At 40.1% G+C, this 12934-nt stretch overlaps 1 protein-coding gene across 2 annotated transcripts in view; it reads right to left on the minus strand.

Annotated features, from left to right (window-relative positions):
• Window positions 1-12934, minus strand: part of LOC115635535 (ATP-binding cassette sub-family A member 5-like) — a 59261-nt gene that overhangs the window by 37955 nt on the left and 8372 nt on the right. For both annotated transcript variants that reach the window (XM_030534442.1, XM_030534441.1), the window contains exons 6-9: window positions 12052-12149; window positions 8838-9067; window positions 6560-6701; window positions 2871-3059 (exon numbers count right to left, since the gene is read on the minus strand). In XM_030534442.1, the coding sequence (XP_030390302.1) occupies window positions 2871-3059; window positions 6560-6701; window positions 8838-9067; window positions 12052-12149 (659 nt within the window). The remainder of the gene's footprint in view (window positions 1-2870; window positions 3060-6559; window positions 6702-8837; window positions 9068-12051; window positions 12150-12934) is intronic.

Here is a 12934-nt window from a genome sequence, read left to right on the forward strand (position 1 = left end):
GTTGATTTGTTCCAGTGTTAGTGCAGGGAGTGTCCTGAGTAGATGGTGTAGTTTCTTAGTGTATTCCTCAGTGGAATTTGAGGGAAGGCCTGCAGAATTTGGTACTGGAGAGTTGTCTGGCAGCCTCCTTTTGGTAGTCAGACCTGTTCATGATGACAACAGCACCTTCTTTATCAGCCTCTTTGATGATAATGTCAGGGTGGTTTCTGACAGGCCTTGGGTGGCAGGCCAGTCCTCGTCCACAGACAACCTGCTAACCTGAAACATATTCTCACCAGTAATTGCACACCGCACCATAGGAACTCCAGCTCAGGAACCAATCCATGCAACAAACCTCGATGCCAACTCTGCCCACATATCTACACCAGCGACACCATCACAGGACCTAACCAGATCAGCCACACCATCACCGGTTCATTCACCTGCACGTCCACCAATGTAATATACGTCATCATATGCCAGCAATGCCCCTCTGCTATGTACATTGGCCAAACTGGACAGTCTCTATGGAAAAGGATAAATGGACACAAGTCAGATATTAGGAATGGCAATATACAAAAAACCTGTAGGAGAACACTTCAACCTCCCTGACCACACTATAGCAAACCTTAAAGTGGCCATCCTGCAGCAAAAAAAACTTCAGGACCAGACTTCAAAGAGAAACTGCTGAGCTTCAGTTCATCTGCAAATTTGACACCATCAGCTCAGGATTAAACAAAGACTGTGAATGGCTTGCCAACTACAGAACCACTTTCTCCTCTCTTGGTTTTCACATCTCGACTGCTAGAACAGGGCCTCATCCTCCCTGATTGAACTAAACTCATTATCTCTAGCTTGCTTGCATATATATACCTGCCCCTGGAAATTTCCACTACATGCATCTGATGAAGTGGGTATTCACTCACGAAAGCTAATGCTCCAAAACATCTGTTAGTCTATAAGGTGCCACAGGATTCTTTGCTGCTTTTACAGATCCAGACTAACACGGCTACCCCTCTGATACTTGACAAGTAAAGGTTATATCTTAAATAACAGCAGCAACACTGGGTCAGACCAATGGTCCATTTAGCTTAGTATCCTGTCTCTGACAGTGGCCAGTACCTGATGCTTTAACTAGTCAGAGGTTCAGGAACACCCAGAGCACAGGGTTGTGCCCCTGAACATCTTGGCTAATAGCCTTTGATGGACCTATCCTCCATGAATTTATCTAATTCTTTTTTAAACCCAGCTGCACTTCTGGCCTTCACAACATCCCATGGCAACAAATTCCACTGGTTGACTGTGCATTGTGTGACGAAGTCTTCCCTTTTGTTTTAAACCTGTTGCCTGTTAATCTCAGTAGGTAACCCCTAGTTTGTGTGATATGTGAAAGTGCAAACAGCATTTCCCTATTCATTTTCTCCATACCTATCATAATTTAATAGACCTCTACCATATCCTGCCTTAATCATATTTTTTTTTAAGATGAACAGTCCCATTTTTTTAAATCTCTCCATACCCTAATCATTTTCGTTGCCCTTCTCCATACCTTTTCCAATTCCAACATATCTTTTTGAGATGGGGCAACCACAACTGCATGCAGTATTCAAGTTGTGGGTGCACCATGGATTTATATAGCAGCATTATGATACTTCTGTTTTATTATCTATCCCTTTCTTAATAGTTCTTTACATTCTCATAGCTTTTTTGACTGCCATTACACACTGAGCTGAAGTTTTCAGAGAACTATCCACAATGACTCCAAGACCTGTGGCAACAGCTAATTTAAACCCTATCCTTTTGTATGTATAATTGGGATTATTTTTTCCGAAGTGCATTACTTTGCACTTCCCAACACTGAATTTCATTTGCCATTTTGTTGCCCAGTCAAGTTTTGTCAGATCCCTATGTAACTCTTCACAATCTGCTTTGAACTTAACTATCTTGAATAATTTAATATCGCCAGCAAATTCTGCCACTTTACTATTCAAGCCCTTTTCCAGATCATTTGTGAAGATGTTGAATACCACAAGTTCCAGTACTGACCACCAGAGATCACCATTTACTTCTCTCCATTGTGAAAACTTATCCCTACTCTTCGTTTCCTATCTTCTAACCAGTTACAAATCCATGGGAGGACCTTCCCTTTTATCTCATGACAGCTTACTTTGTTGAAGATCCTTTGGTGAGGGACCTTGTCAAAGTCCTTCTGAAAATCCAAGTAAACTATATAGATCAGATCATTCTTGTTCACATGCTTATTGACTCCTTCAAAGAATTCTGATAGATTGGTGAGGCATGATCTCCTTTTACAAAAGCCATGTTGACTCTTCCCCAACACTCTGTGTTTATCTATTTGTCGCTAATTCTGTTGTTGACTATAGTTTCAGCCAACCAATTTGTCTAGTATTAAAGTTAGGTTTACAGGTCTGTAATTGCCAGGATCACCTCTAGATCCTTATTAAAAATAGGCATTACATTGGCTCCCTCCAGTCATCTGTTACAGAAGTTGATTTCAGTGAAATGTTACGTACATTACATACCACCGTTAGTCATTCTTAAATAGGAAAGAAAAGTTACATCTTAAAGAGGAAGTAATTATGGTGCTAGACAGGCACCTGGAAATCCCAAGCTCAATTCCTTACTCTGCAACAGACTTCTTGAGTGACCTTGGCATGTCACTTACCCTCTCTGTGTATCAACTACTCCTCTGTAAAATGGAGAAAAAAACAGTGCTTCCCTATCTCACAGGGGTTGTGAAGCCAAATACATTAAGGCTATGGTGATAGTGATGGAGGTCATATAAGTATCTTAGCTAGATCTTATATCAAGTTACTCTTCATTTGTTTGTGCATGCAAAGGTAGTAAAGAACAACATACAGTTTACCTACCTGTGCAATCCCAATCAAGAACGTACACTGACACGAGGGGCTTAGAATCCATACAAAAGACTTCGGAAAATCATCCAACAGGACAACAGTGAGACCCACAAAACCAAAAGCCAGTGTTGCCAAAAATTCAACTATACCCACATGCTTTGATTTTTTAAATAGAGGAGTCAGCATGAAAGCAAAGAAAACCTAGAATACAAATCGGAACATCATTACAGAGCACAAGAGATCTGGCACAGAAATGCTGCAATTAACATTTTATCTTCAATGAACAAGTTACTTTCCTTCTACAATAATTGTAATGCTTTGCCAATACTTTATCCCTGTTAACATCAATACCTCTTTTGGTAAAAATAGGCCTTTAACAATACAACTGATTTCATAATATTGTTCATGTCATAGAGTGAAGACCTGAAGTATTAAACAATAAATTAAGGGAGACATACTTCAATGTTCTTCACATTATTCAAACTTCTTCAATCATAAATTAAGAACCCATAATAAATAATATTGCAATTGTTTAAAATTCACTAAGTGACTTGTATAGATTCATATAGTAATAAAGTGGAATTTCCAAGCTTCAGTTAGGGTCACAAGGTTATTCAACTGATCCACAATTGTACAGTAAAAGGAACGTAGTACAATATTTTGTAAAGCTTAGAAGAGACAAGATATGGGAAGCTGAGAGTCAGCACAAAACTAACGTAAGGCCCCAGGGGTCTAGAACTGAGTATTGCTGCTGACATCTCCATGCTGCCACTGTAACCAGCTTGCACTCCACAGCCCAGGATCCACTGTGGATACAGATGATGAGAAGTTCCGCCTCAACAGATCTGACAGACAGCAATCCCATGACTCCTGATTGGCTCCCAGCCCTATATAAATCTAAGGACCATGCCAGGAAGTGTCCAGGCAACAATGCAGATTCCCTGGAGCTGCCCCGACCATTCCTTGCTCCTGAACTGGTGGCTTCTATCTCAGCTTCCTTTGAACTTCACCATCTGACTCAGACCCTGAAACCTGACTCGGATTCTGGCCCATTGTATCAACCCTGACTATGTGTTCCTTCACTACTCCCTGCCTCCGATTTGCCCCTGATCTGACCCTTGGTCTTGACTGCCTGTGTTGGGATGCTGCCAACTGGAACTCTTCCTTCATTAGAGGCTCAATCACGCAAGATGCTGAATATTCTGGCCCTGATTCTAGCAAAGCACTCAATCCTGTGCTTAACTTTAAACACATTACTAGTCCCACTAACGTCAATATAACTGCTCACGTACTTGAAGTTAAGAATGTGCTTAACCAGTTCTCTGGATTGAAACCAGAGTACTAGGGAGAGACAAGGTTGGTGGAAGTAATATCTTTTATTGGACCAACTTCTGTTGGTTGAATGGACAAGCTTTAGGGCTTTATATAGTTGTTCTTCAGGTGTGGAGAAGGTAGCCAGTGTCCAGCTAAATACAAGGTGGGACATACTGTTAAGCAGAAGGGGTTCATGCATGTTGTAGTCAATTAACATGAGGTGGGCAATTCGCAACTCTGTAATAGTAGGACCCTGGAGGGTTAGTAGGAAGGAAGGAGTGTGACAAATTGATGTAATGAGCCATAAAACCAGTGTCTCTATTAAGGCCATGATTTTTAGTGCGCTGCAGAGTAATGAATTTAAGTTCCCAGGCTTGTCTTTTGAAGGTATTGTGCAGGTTTCCGTTGAGAACAAGGACTGAGAGGTCAGATACAGAGTGATCATTTTGTGAAAGGTGTTTGCCCATAGGTGAGAGAAAAATGATAAAAGACAAAAACATCCTGTGTGAGTTCATTAGAGAGTATAGTGATTGTCTCATTTCACCCACATAGTAGTTGTTGAGGTATTTGATGCACTGGATGAAGCACACCATATGTTGTGATAGGCATGTGTAGGACGCATGGATCTCGAATGATGAGATGTGAGGACGTTGATCATTGCAGCAGTGGAGATATGGCTGCACATTTTGCATTCGTTGTTCTGGCAGTTTGGCGCCACTTCGAGTTGGTGGGTCCTGGTCTGTTGGGAGCTTACGTCTAATGATGAGTTTAGTGAAGTTGGAGGGTTGTTTGAAGGCCAAAAGAGGGGGTTCAGAAAATAGTTCTTTCAGGATAGGGTTCCCACTGAGAATGGGTTGTACCCGTTCGATGAAGCCAGTAAAGGTTATGATGTAGGGTGGCAGGTGACAAGCAGGGCTGTGCAGCTGGTGTTTGGTTTCTTTTCTGCTGTACTGTAACATGTTCTCCCGGGGGGTATCTGGGTGGCTCATTGTATGATGTGATCTACTTCTCTGGTGGAGTGTCCTTGATTAGTAAAGGTAGTTTAAATATGCTGAGGTGTGTATCCTGTCTCTTTTGGAGCATATTATTTGGGATGTGAGTTCCTGGCTGTAGATAACAGATTTCTTGGCATGTCCCAGAAGCTGATGCTGACATAGGACTGTTCTACAGAGAGAGTGACAGACATGTAATAGCTGTGGAAATTGTGGTGGAAATCCCAGGGAGTCCAGGTCATCTGTCCAGAGGATGAAAATATCATTAATGTATTTCAGGTACACATTTTTGTGGTGCATTTTCCCAGAAATTCTTCTTCAAGGTGGCTCACAAAGAGGTTGGCCTATTGGGGAGTTGTCCTAGTATCCACGGCTGTACTCATGGTATGAACAAAACATTTGTTGTTAAATGTAAACTTCTTATGGGTAAGGATGAAATGGATGAGATTGGTAATGTTGGGGGTGTTGGGGGTGGATTGCTCAGTGTTGTCCATTGTCTTGTAGATATTTGAAGCAGACAGAAGTGGCATAATAGCGAGGGATGTTGGTGTACAGTGATAGTTTCTGTGGTATAGGTTCTGGAGGAAGTCGGTTGTGTCCTGGAGGAAGCTGGCCCTTTGTATGGTCAGTGGTTTGAGGATGGTTTCTATAAATCTTGATATTTGCTCAGTAACAGGGTTGTGGCAAGATATGATGGGTCTGCTTGGGTTCCCTTGTTTGTGTATTTTGCACAGCATGCAGAAGGTCCCTGGGGTGGATTTGTGGAGTATGAAGTTATAGAGCTTCTCCTGAAGTTGTTCGGAGAAAGATTTGATGATATCCTTCAATTCTTGTGTGAAGAAGAGCTCTGTGAAATTTGAGAGTTTTTCCCTTCCACTAACAGAAGTAGGTCTGAAAGATTTTACCACACCTATCTTGTGTCTCTCAAATGTTGGGACCAAGACAGCTACACCACCACCACAAACCAGAGTACTTGGCATTTTGGGAGACTGAGCCATACATGAAGTAGTGGGGTAAAATAAGCAGGAATAATAAACCTTTAAAAAATCCCATGGTATTTGATTTTAATACATTTCTCCATCTGTGGTATTTCCTATTTAAAGCATAGGAGATTTAGTAAATAATTTCTGTACATTCGAATATTGTGGTAAGGTAATGGTTGGAGTTCAAGTAACCAGCTCAGTACATGTGACACGAGAAGCTACATAAAATCTCTCAAAATAATTGTGAGAAGAAAGAGAATGGTGCGATAAAGGCAGCTGTTTACCATTTGAGGTAGGGAAAACTGCATTGGAAACATGTCTAGAATGGGGGAAAAACAGCAGATGGGAAGAAGCACATTGGAGAGAGCGACCTCAATGAACCACAAACAAATTGAATTCACAAAACACTTACTGAGGATATTCCATACAGGAAAAAAAGAAGAAATATCACAAAGGAGCTACTTTGGGGAAATAGTGATGAGGCTGTTGCAATGACTGCCATGAGAATGGACATGACAAAAATCAGAGTTGTGTAGAGCAGAACCCAAGACAGCCTGGAAGAAAAGGAAAAACAAGGAAAATTCCTAGATTAACTAAAGTACTGTACTGGAATAATTCAAAGTTACAATTCTTTAATATTCCAGAATGCTGCAAAAAAGGGAAGCAAAACAACGTGCCAGAATCTCAGAGGAAAGGAGGTTTCTATGTGCAAATATTATTCTAAGCATCATTCCATGTACTTACATGCTAATTGCATCAAAATAAAGCAAAACAGTGTTCTGAAGCTACAATTTTGTAATTTCTATAATCAATTCCCTTGTTTAATTGAAACAGGGTTAGTGAGGAGCAGCTTTCAATAATTAAAGAAAATGCTACTTAAATTTTAATACCCTAGTCAGTCCGGTAATACAATATTCTTCTACACAAAATAAACCTTGTTGAAAAGTCAGAGAAAAATTTCCTTCTTAGGGAACAGATGAAGCCTGTGCAAGGGTAAGAAATGTGACATATTTTACTTAGCTAACAACTCACTAGATTAGCCCTTTTATAGTGCTTCCAATTTTCAAAATGCTGCATTAAGTAACATGTCTGCAGGGATGCATTTTATAGAGGGGCTCCCTAAAGCAGAGAAGGGAAGTGACTTGGCCACGTGTATCAAGAAATAGTGACTGGAGGTAGAGGGGAAGTAGTTTGCTAATATTCTAAATTAAGGGCTTGATCATGCAAACAGCATTTATTATTGAGAACAATACAACTGAATCAATTGAACTATTCACGGTAAAAAAGGATTATATTTTGTGGTAGTTTCTTGCAGGATACAGCTCTAGTATATCAGTGGCCACCATTACTGGGCATGCAAAGATAAACTAAGATCATTTGTTCCCCTACAACCATACTGTATTAAAATGAGCACACCCACGACATGGAAGAATAGACATTACATGGTATAGTTCCAATCATTAAAGAAGATGCACTTTAAAATGTAAATGTCTTCTGCACATATTTCTCTCTCAGATAGGTTACAATACTACAGCAGTATTCATCCAATTTACATACTGAAACTGATGTGAGCGGAAGGGAGACTGTCACTTGTCCAACTCAACATCAGGAAAAAGGAGTTACTGAGCTAAAAGGAGGAAAAAAATATAGCTTATGCACTCAGCATCTTATTTATTCACATCAGGCATTTGGTGTATTTTTAGGGATTTCTTTATATCCACTTAGTCAGGAATGTTCAACCGCACAAATACAGAATGATTGCCAAGAAAGGAGTACTGCGGAAAAGGATCTGGGGTTATAGTGGATCATAAACTAAACACGAGTTAACAATGTAACACTGTTGCAAAAAAAGCAAACATAATTCTGGGATGTATTAGCAGGAATGTTGTAAGCAAGACATGAGAAGCAATTCTTCCACTCTGCTCAGCACTGGTGAGTCCTCAACCGGAGTCTTGTGTCCAGTTCTGGGCACCACCATTCAGGAATTATGTGGAATCTCCAGGTACGTACAGACTACCCGCCGTATCGGTGGGTAGTGATCAATTTTTCAGGGATCAATATATCGCATCTCATCTAGACACGATATATCAATCCCCAAACGTGCTTCCGTCGACTCCAGAACTCCACCGGAGCGAGCGGCAGCAGTGGCATTGACACAGGGAGCCGCGGACGATCCCACATCGTGAGGACTCGAGATAAATCGATCTAAGATACTTTGACTTCAGCTACGCTATTCACGTAGCTGAAGTTGCATATCATAGATCGGTACCCCCCCCCCCCCGAGTGTAGACCAGCCCTCCATCATTGGAGGTTTCTAAGAACAGGTTAGAAAAACATCTCTCAGGGATGGTCTAGATAATACTTAGCCCTGCCTCAGTGCAGGGGACTGGATTAGCTAACCTGTCAAGGTCTCTTCCAGTCCTACATTTCTGCGGTATAAAGCAGAAGAATAATGGAAATAGGTTTTAGATGAAGCATCATCGTGACATTTGCTTTTCAAACAGGCACCAACTACTATGCTATTATAACTGTGTTTAAGCAAGACTTGCCCAACATTCCGATCAATATTACAATAGCCTAAAAAGAAGATTCATCAAATTGGTTACTGTTAATTTTAAAAATTTATTATAAAATAACATGACATTTACTATATTTATCTAGAACGAGAGTTTTGTTGTACATTAACTTACCAAAAGGCGGTGTCATGAAGCCCCATTATCTTTAAAAAGTCCTTCAACTTCTTCTCCTTTTCTGCCACAATATGAATTGCCAAATAGTACCCAAAGGGTGAGAAAGCTATTACCAGGTAAATTAAAATAACTGCTCGAGGAAAATAACTGATTTTCTTAGCAGCAGCCTCTCCCATAATAACAGCTTTAGTCGATTCCAGTTCTTCCCAAACTGAATGATTAGTCTTCAGCTAAGAACAAAGTGAAAGAATATTTTAATCAGTTTGGATTTTACAGCTCCACCAACCAAAAACACAAAAACTCCAAAATACATTAACAGGTAAATTCTTTTTGGGTGTAAGACCCAATCCTGGAGGCATTTACACACATGCCATATTTTACTGACATAAGTAGGCTCACACAATTCCCTGAGACTTTAAATAGGTGCTTGTGTATGTGTAAGTCTTGGGCCTAAATTGTACCAAGTCCCAGAATATCACAGTAGGGAAAACATGACCTTCTATGTGAAGGTGGAGACAGCAAGTGAACAAAACCTTGGGATGTCCATCTCCTAATAAGGAGACTGACCTGTGCACGAATTTGTTAAACAGCGACTAGAACTAGAAAGAAGTAGTTGAAAAGAATTCAAAAACAAACACTGACCAGGAACAAATCAAACCAACCCTCACCACCCTATTATCAGCTGGACAGAGGTTAGGTAGTAAAACAATTAAGAACTTCAGCTCAGCAAGGTAGAAGCTTCACCCACTGCAAGACTGGCATACGCAACTGGATTAACCCCCTTTAGAGAAAGTTGGCATTTGCTAGTAGGACACCACGGTACCCACTGTCCAGATTGGCATGTCTGATTATTACAGAACGGCTCAAAACCTCAACTTGTGACAACTGTGACACACTCCCCAATAAGAATTTTTAGAAAATGCCATTATGTTCAAGCTATTAACCATTGCAATCACCAAAAGTGAAGTTAACAGGGATATAGCAAAGCACTAACTGCATTCAATGCTATTAACATTTGCCCACGGATATTAGCAATGCAATGCGAGTATTTACGGTACATAGTGTAAAGAATCAAAAAGTAAAGCAATGGGATGAGTAACACTGTTTTTCAAAACGTCCATATCTGTCACTTTTGTTCTGTAAAAGCTGTATGCAAGTTAGATACATAGTCCAAAGTTTTCAGATCCTTAGGGTCTGCCATGGGAGCGACCCACTAACTTCAGATTTTTCTAGGAATCTTTTTATTTATATAAGGTGTAAGCTTACTGTATCACCAACACACAGCTCTAAAAGCAGTTCCATTCTGTATAACATAACTACAACTCCTGTTAATAGTTAGGTCTTAAGTCAGACACTGGATACAGTTCATACAATAACAATATCTTTGGAGTAAAAATGTGTTTTGTGAAATGAGAAATATTATCCCCAATTTCTTGGCTACCAAAAATATGTTTCATTTATGCCTTCTCTCCCAAGCCCTTTACAAATCCATCAGTAGGGGGACACATGCCTTCCTATCAATCACCACTCAGACTGGTATTAAGCATGCATCCATTAAAACAATCCATCTGGTTACAGACCAGAGTTGCAGCATTAACAATGTACAAACAGTAGTGCCATTCGTTTAGATGTGAATACTTGTTGGTGCAAAAATATTACAAAAATGCAAGAAAATTGAAGGGGAACACATCTTGAAAGAAATCTTTCCTGAACCCCCTCTTTCAGCCTTCAAACAACATCCCAACCTTTACATGCATCCGACGAAGTGGTTATTCACCCACGAAAGCTCATGCCCCAAAATGTCTGTTAGTCTATAAGGTGCCACGGGACTCTTTGCTGCTTTTACAGATCCAGACTAACACGGCCACCCATCTCATACTTGACACCAACCTTGTCAATCTTATCATCAGAAGCAAGCTCCTCACAGACCAGGAAAACATCAACCTGAAGCGACACCAGACCCTACCATAAGAACAGATGCAAATCCTGCAGCCATATTTCCAGTGCTATAATGATCAATACCTCCACAACACCCCTTTCAAGATCCATGGGTCCTAAACATGGCTATCATATGTGATGTACGTCACTAAATTCCCCAACAACAACAATTACGCTGGTTAAAACAGACAATCACTGCACTCCTGAATGAACTCTTGCAGAAAAATAGAAGATCCATCCTGTGTGCGAACGCTTCTCACAAAACAATTACATCATAGCTGCCCTCTTAGTCCTCATCCTTATAGGACACTGAGCAACACCTTCAAAAGATAAGCCACAGAGCTTACATTCATAACTCTGTTAGACACCAAAAATCACGGATTCAACAGACACTGATTTTATGTCTCATTACAACAATCTGTAACCCATTACCTCTACACTGTCCTGACTGCAGGTGTTAATTGCTCATTTCATTTTGAATGGTTTCTTACAACAGGTGTTACTTCTTATGTTTAACGATCTGTTCAACCTTTTATCTAGCAGTGACACTTTAATTACCTTCTCAGACCTGAAGAAGAGATTGAAAGCTTGTCTCTTTCACCTACGGAAGCTGGTCCAATAAAAGATATTACTCCACCCACCTTATCTCTCAGAAACATTTTGTTAATCAGCTGTAAACCAATTTTAGTACCCTACTTCGTATTAAGACACTAACGTCATGTCTCTACATACAATGTACAGATACATCCTGCCTCTGCAGCGCATCTGGTGAAGATACTCTATGCTGATGGGAGAGCGCTCTCCTGTCGGCATTAAAAAAACCCATCTCAGCAAGTGGCAGAAGCCGTCGGTGGGAGAAGATCTCCAGCTGACATAGCACTATGCACACAAGCGCTTATACTGGTTTAACTCAGGGCTTATCTACACTGAAAAGTTGTTGACAAACTTTTGTCTTTCATGGGTATTTAAAAAGGCCCCCCTGCAAAAGACAAAAGTTTTGCCGACGCAACTGGCAGTGTGAACGCAGCTTTGTCTGCAGGAGCACTAAAAGCTGCGTGGTGTAGACAAGCCCTTATATTGCTTTGGGGTGGGGGTGGGGGGGTGGAATATTCACACTATTGAGCGACATAAGTTTTGCCAACATAGGCTGTAGCATAGACACAGCCTAACAAGACAAAATAAAACCTCATTACAATAGAGATAAGTAATATCTTACTCTCCAAAGCAAAGGCTATTTAAGCAATTTTGCCTATTCATTTTACTTATCTATATTTACCTGTATTATTGCTGCATCAATACAAGCTTGTAGAGCTGCAAATCCTGAGCGCCAGTAGGTAACAGATTCACATCCCTTTGATAAACTGGAACAACTGGCTATGGAAAAATAAAGACATTTTAAAGCAAAAACCTGGAGTTATTTGTTTCTTGTTCATGATGTAAAATACTATATCTAAAGGGAACCCTTTATTAATGGTGGAAATTGGGGGAAAACCAACTTCTTTGGAGTTAAAAATGTAACCAACAAAATCTCATTTAAAGCATTATAATTAGGGGGACCACATGTCCCATTTTTATAGGGACAGTCCCATTTTTGGGGACTTTTTCTTATATAGGCGCCAATTGTCCCCACCCCGTCCTGTTTTTTCACATTTGCTATCTGGTCACCCTAACTATAATAAAAAGACATTTTTCTCTAAGGCAGACATAAAACTTGATAGATATACCATAAAGCCAACGGCAACTTCACAAACTGATGGCTACTATTACAAGGATAATAGGATATGACCAATCATAGGATAATTTTTCAGCCACTTTGTGGGGTGAAGATTGAGAACCACTACTCTATATTATGGACAGGAACTTGCAAAGTTACTTTAATGAAAACCAAACTGTTTTGCAGTTATGACAGTCCAAAAAGGATTCCAAAAAAGAAATTCATACATCGACTGAAAAAGCCAAGGAAACGAATTGGTGAGAATGAAACCGAACTGTGAATTCTACCGTAACACTTTCATGGAAAATTATTAACTTCACAGGTAATCATTCCTAGAATTAAAATGCAACTTTAAGACAATCTTCTAATAGTGAAAAGCTGTGTGTGAAATAGAGATTTTTAAGTTTGGACTGTCTACACTTTACCCTTTGAAGAACATTTTTTC

Source organism: Gopherus evgoodei, chromosome 15, assembly GCF_007399415.2.
Source record: "Gopherus evgoodei ecotype Sinaloan lineage chromosome 15, rGopEvg1_v1.p, whole genome shotgun sequence".
NCBI lineage: Eukaryota > Metazoa > Chordata > Testudines > Testudinidae > Gopherus > Gopherus evgoodei.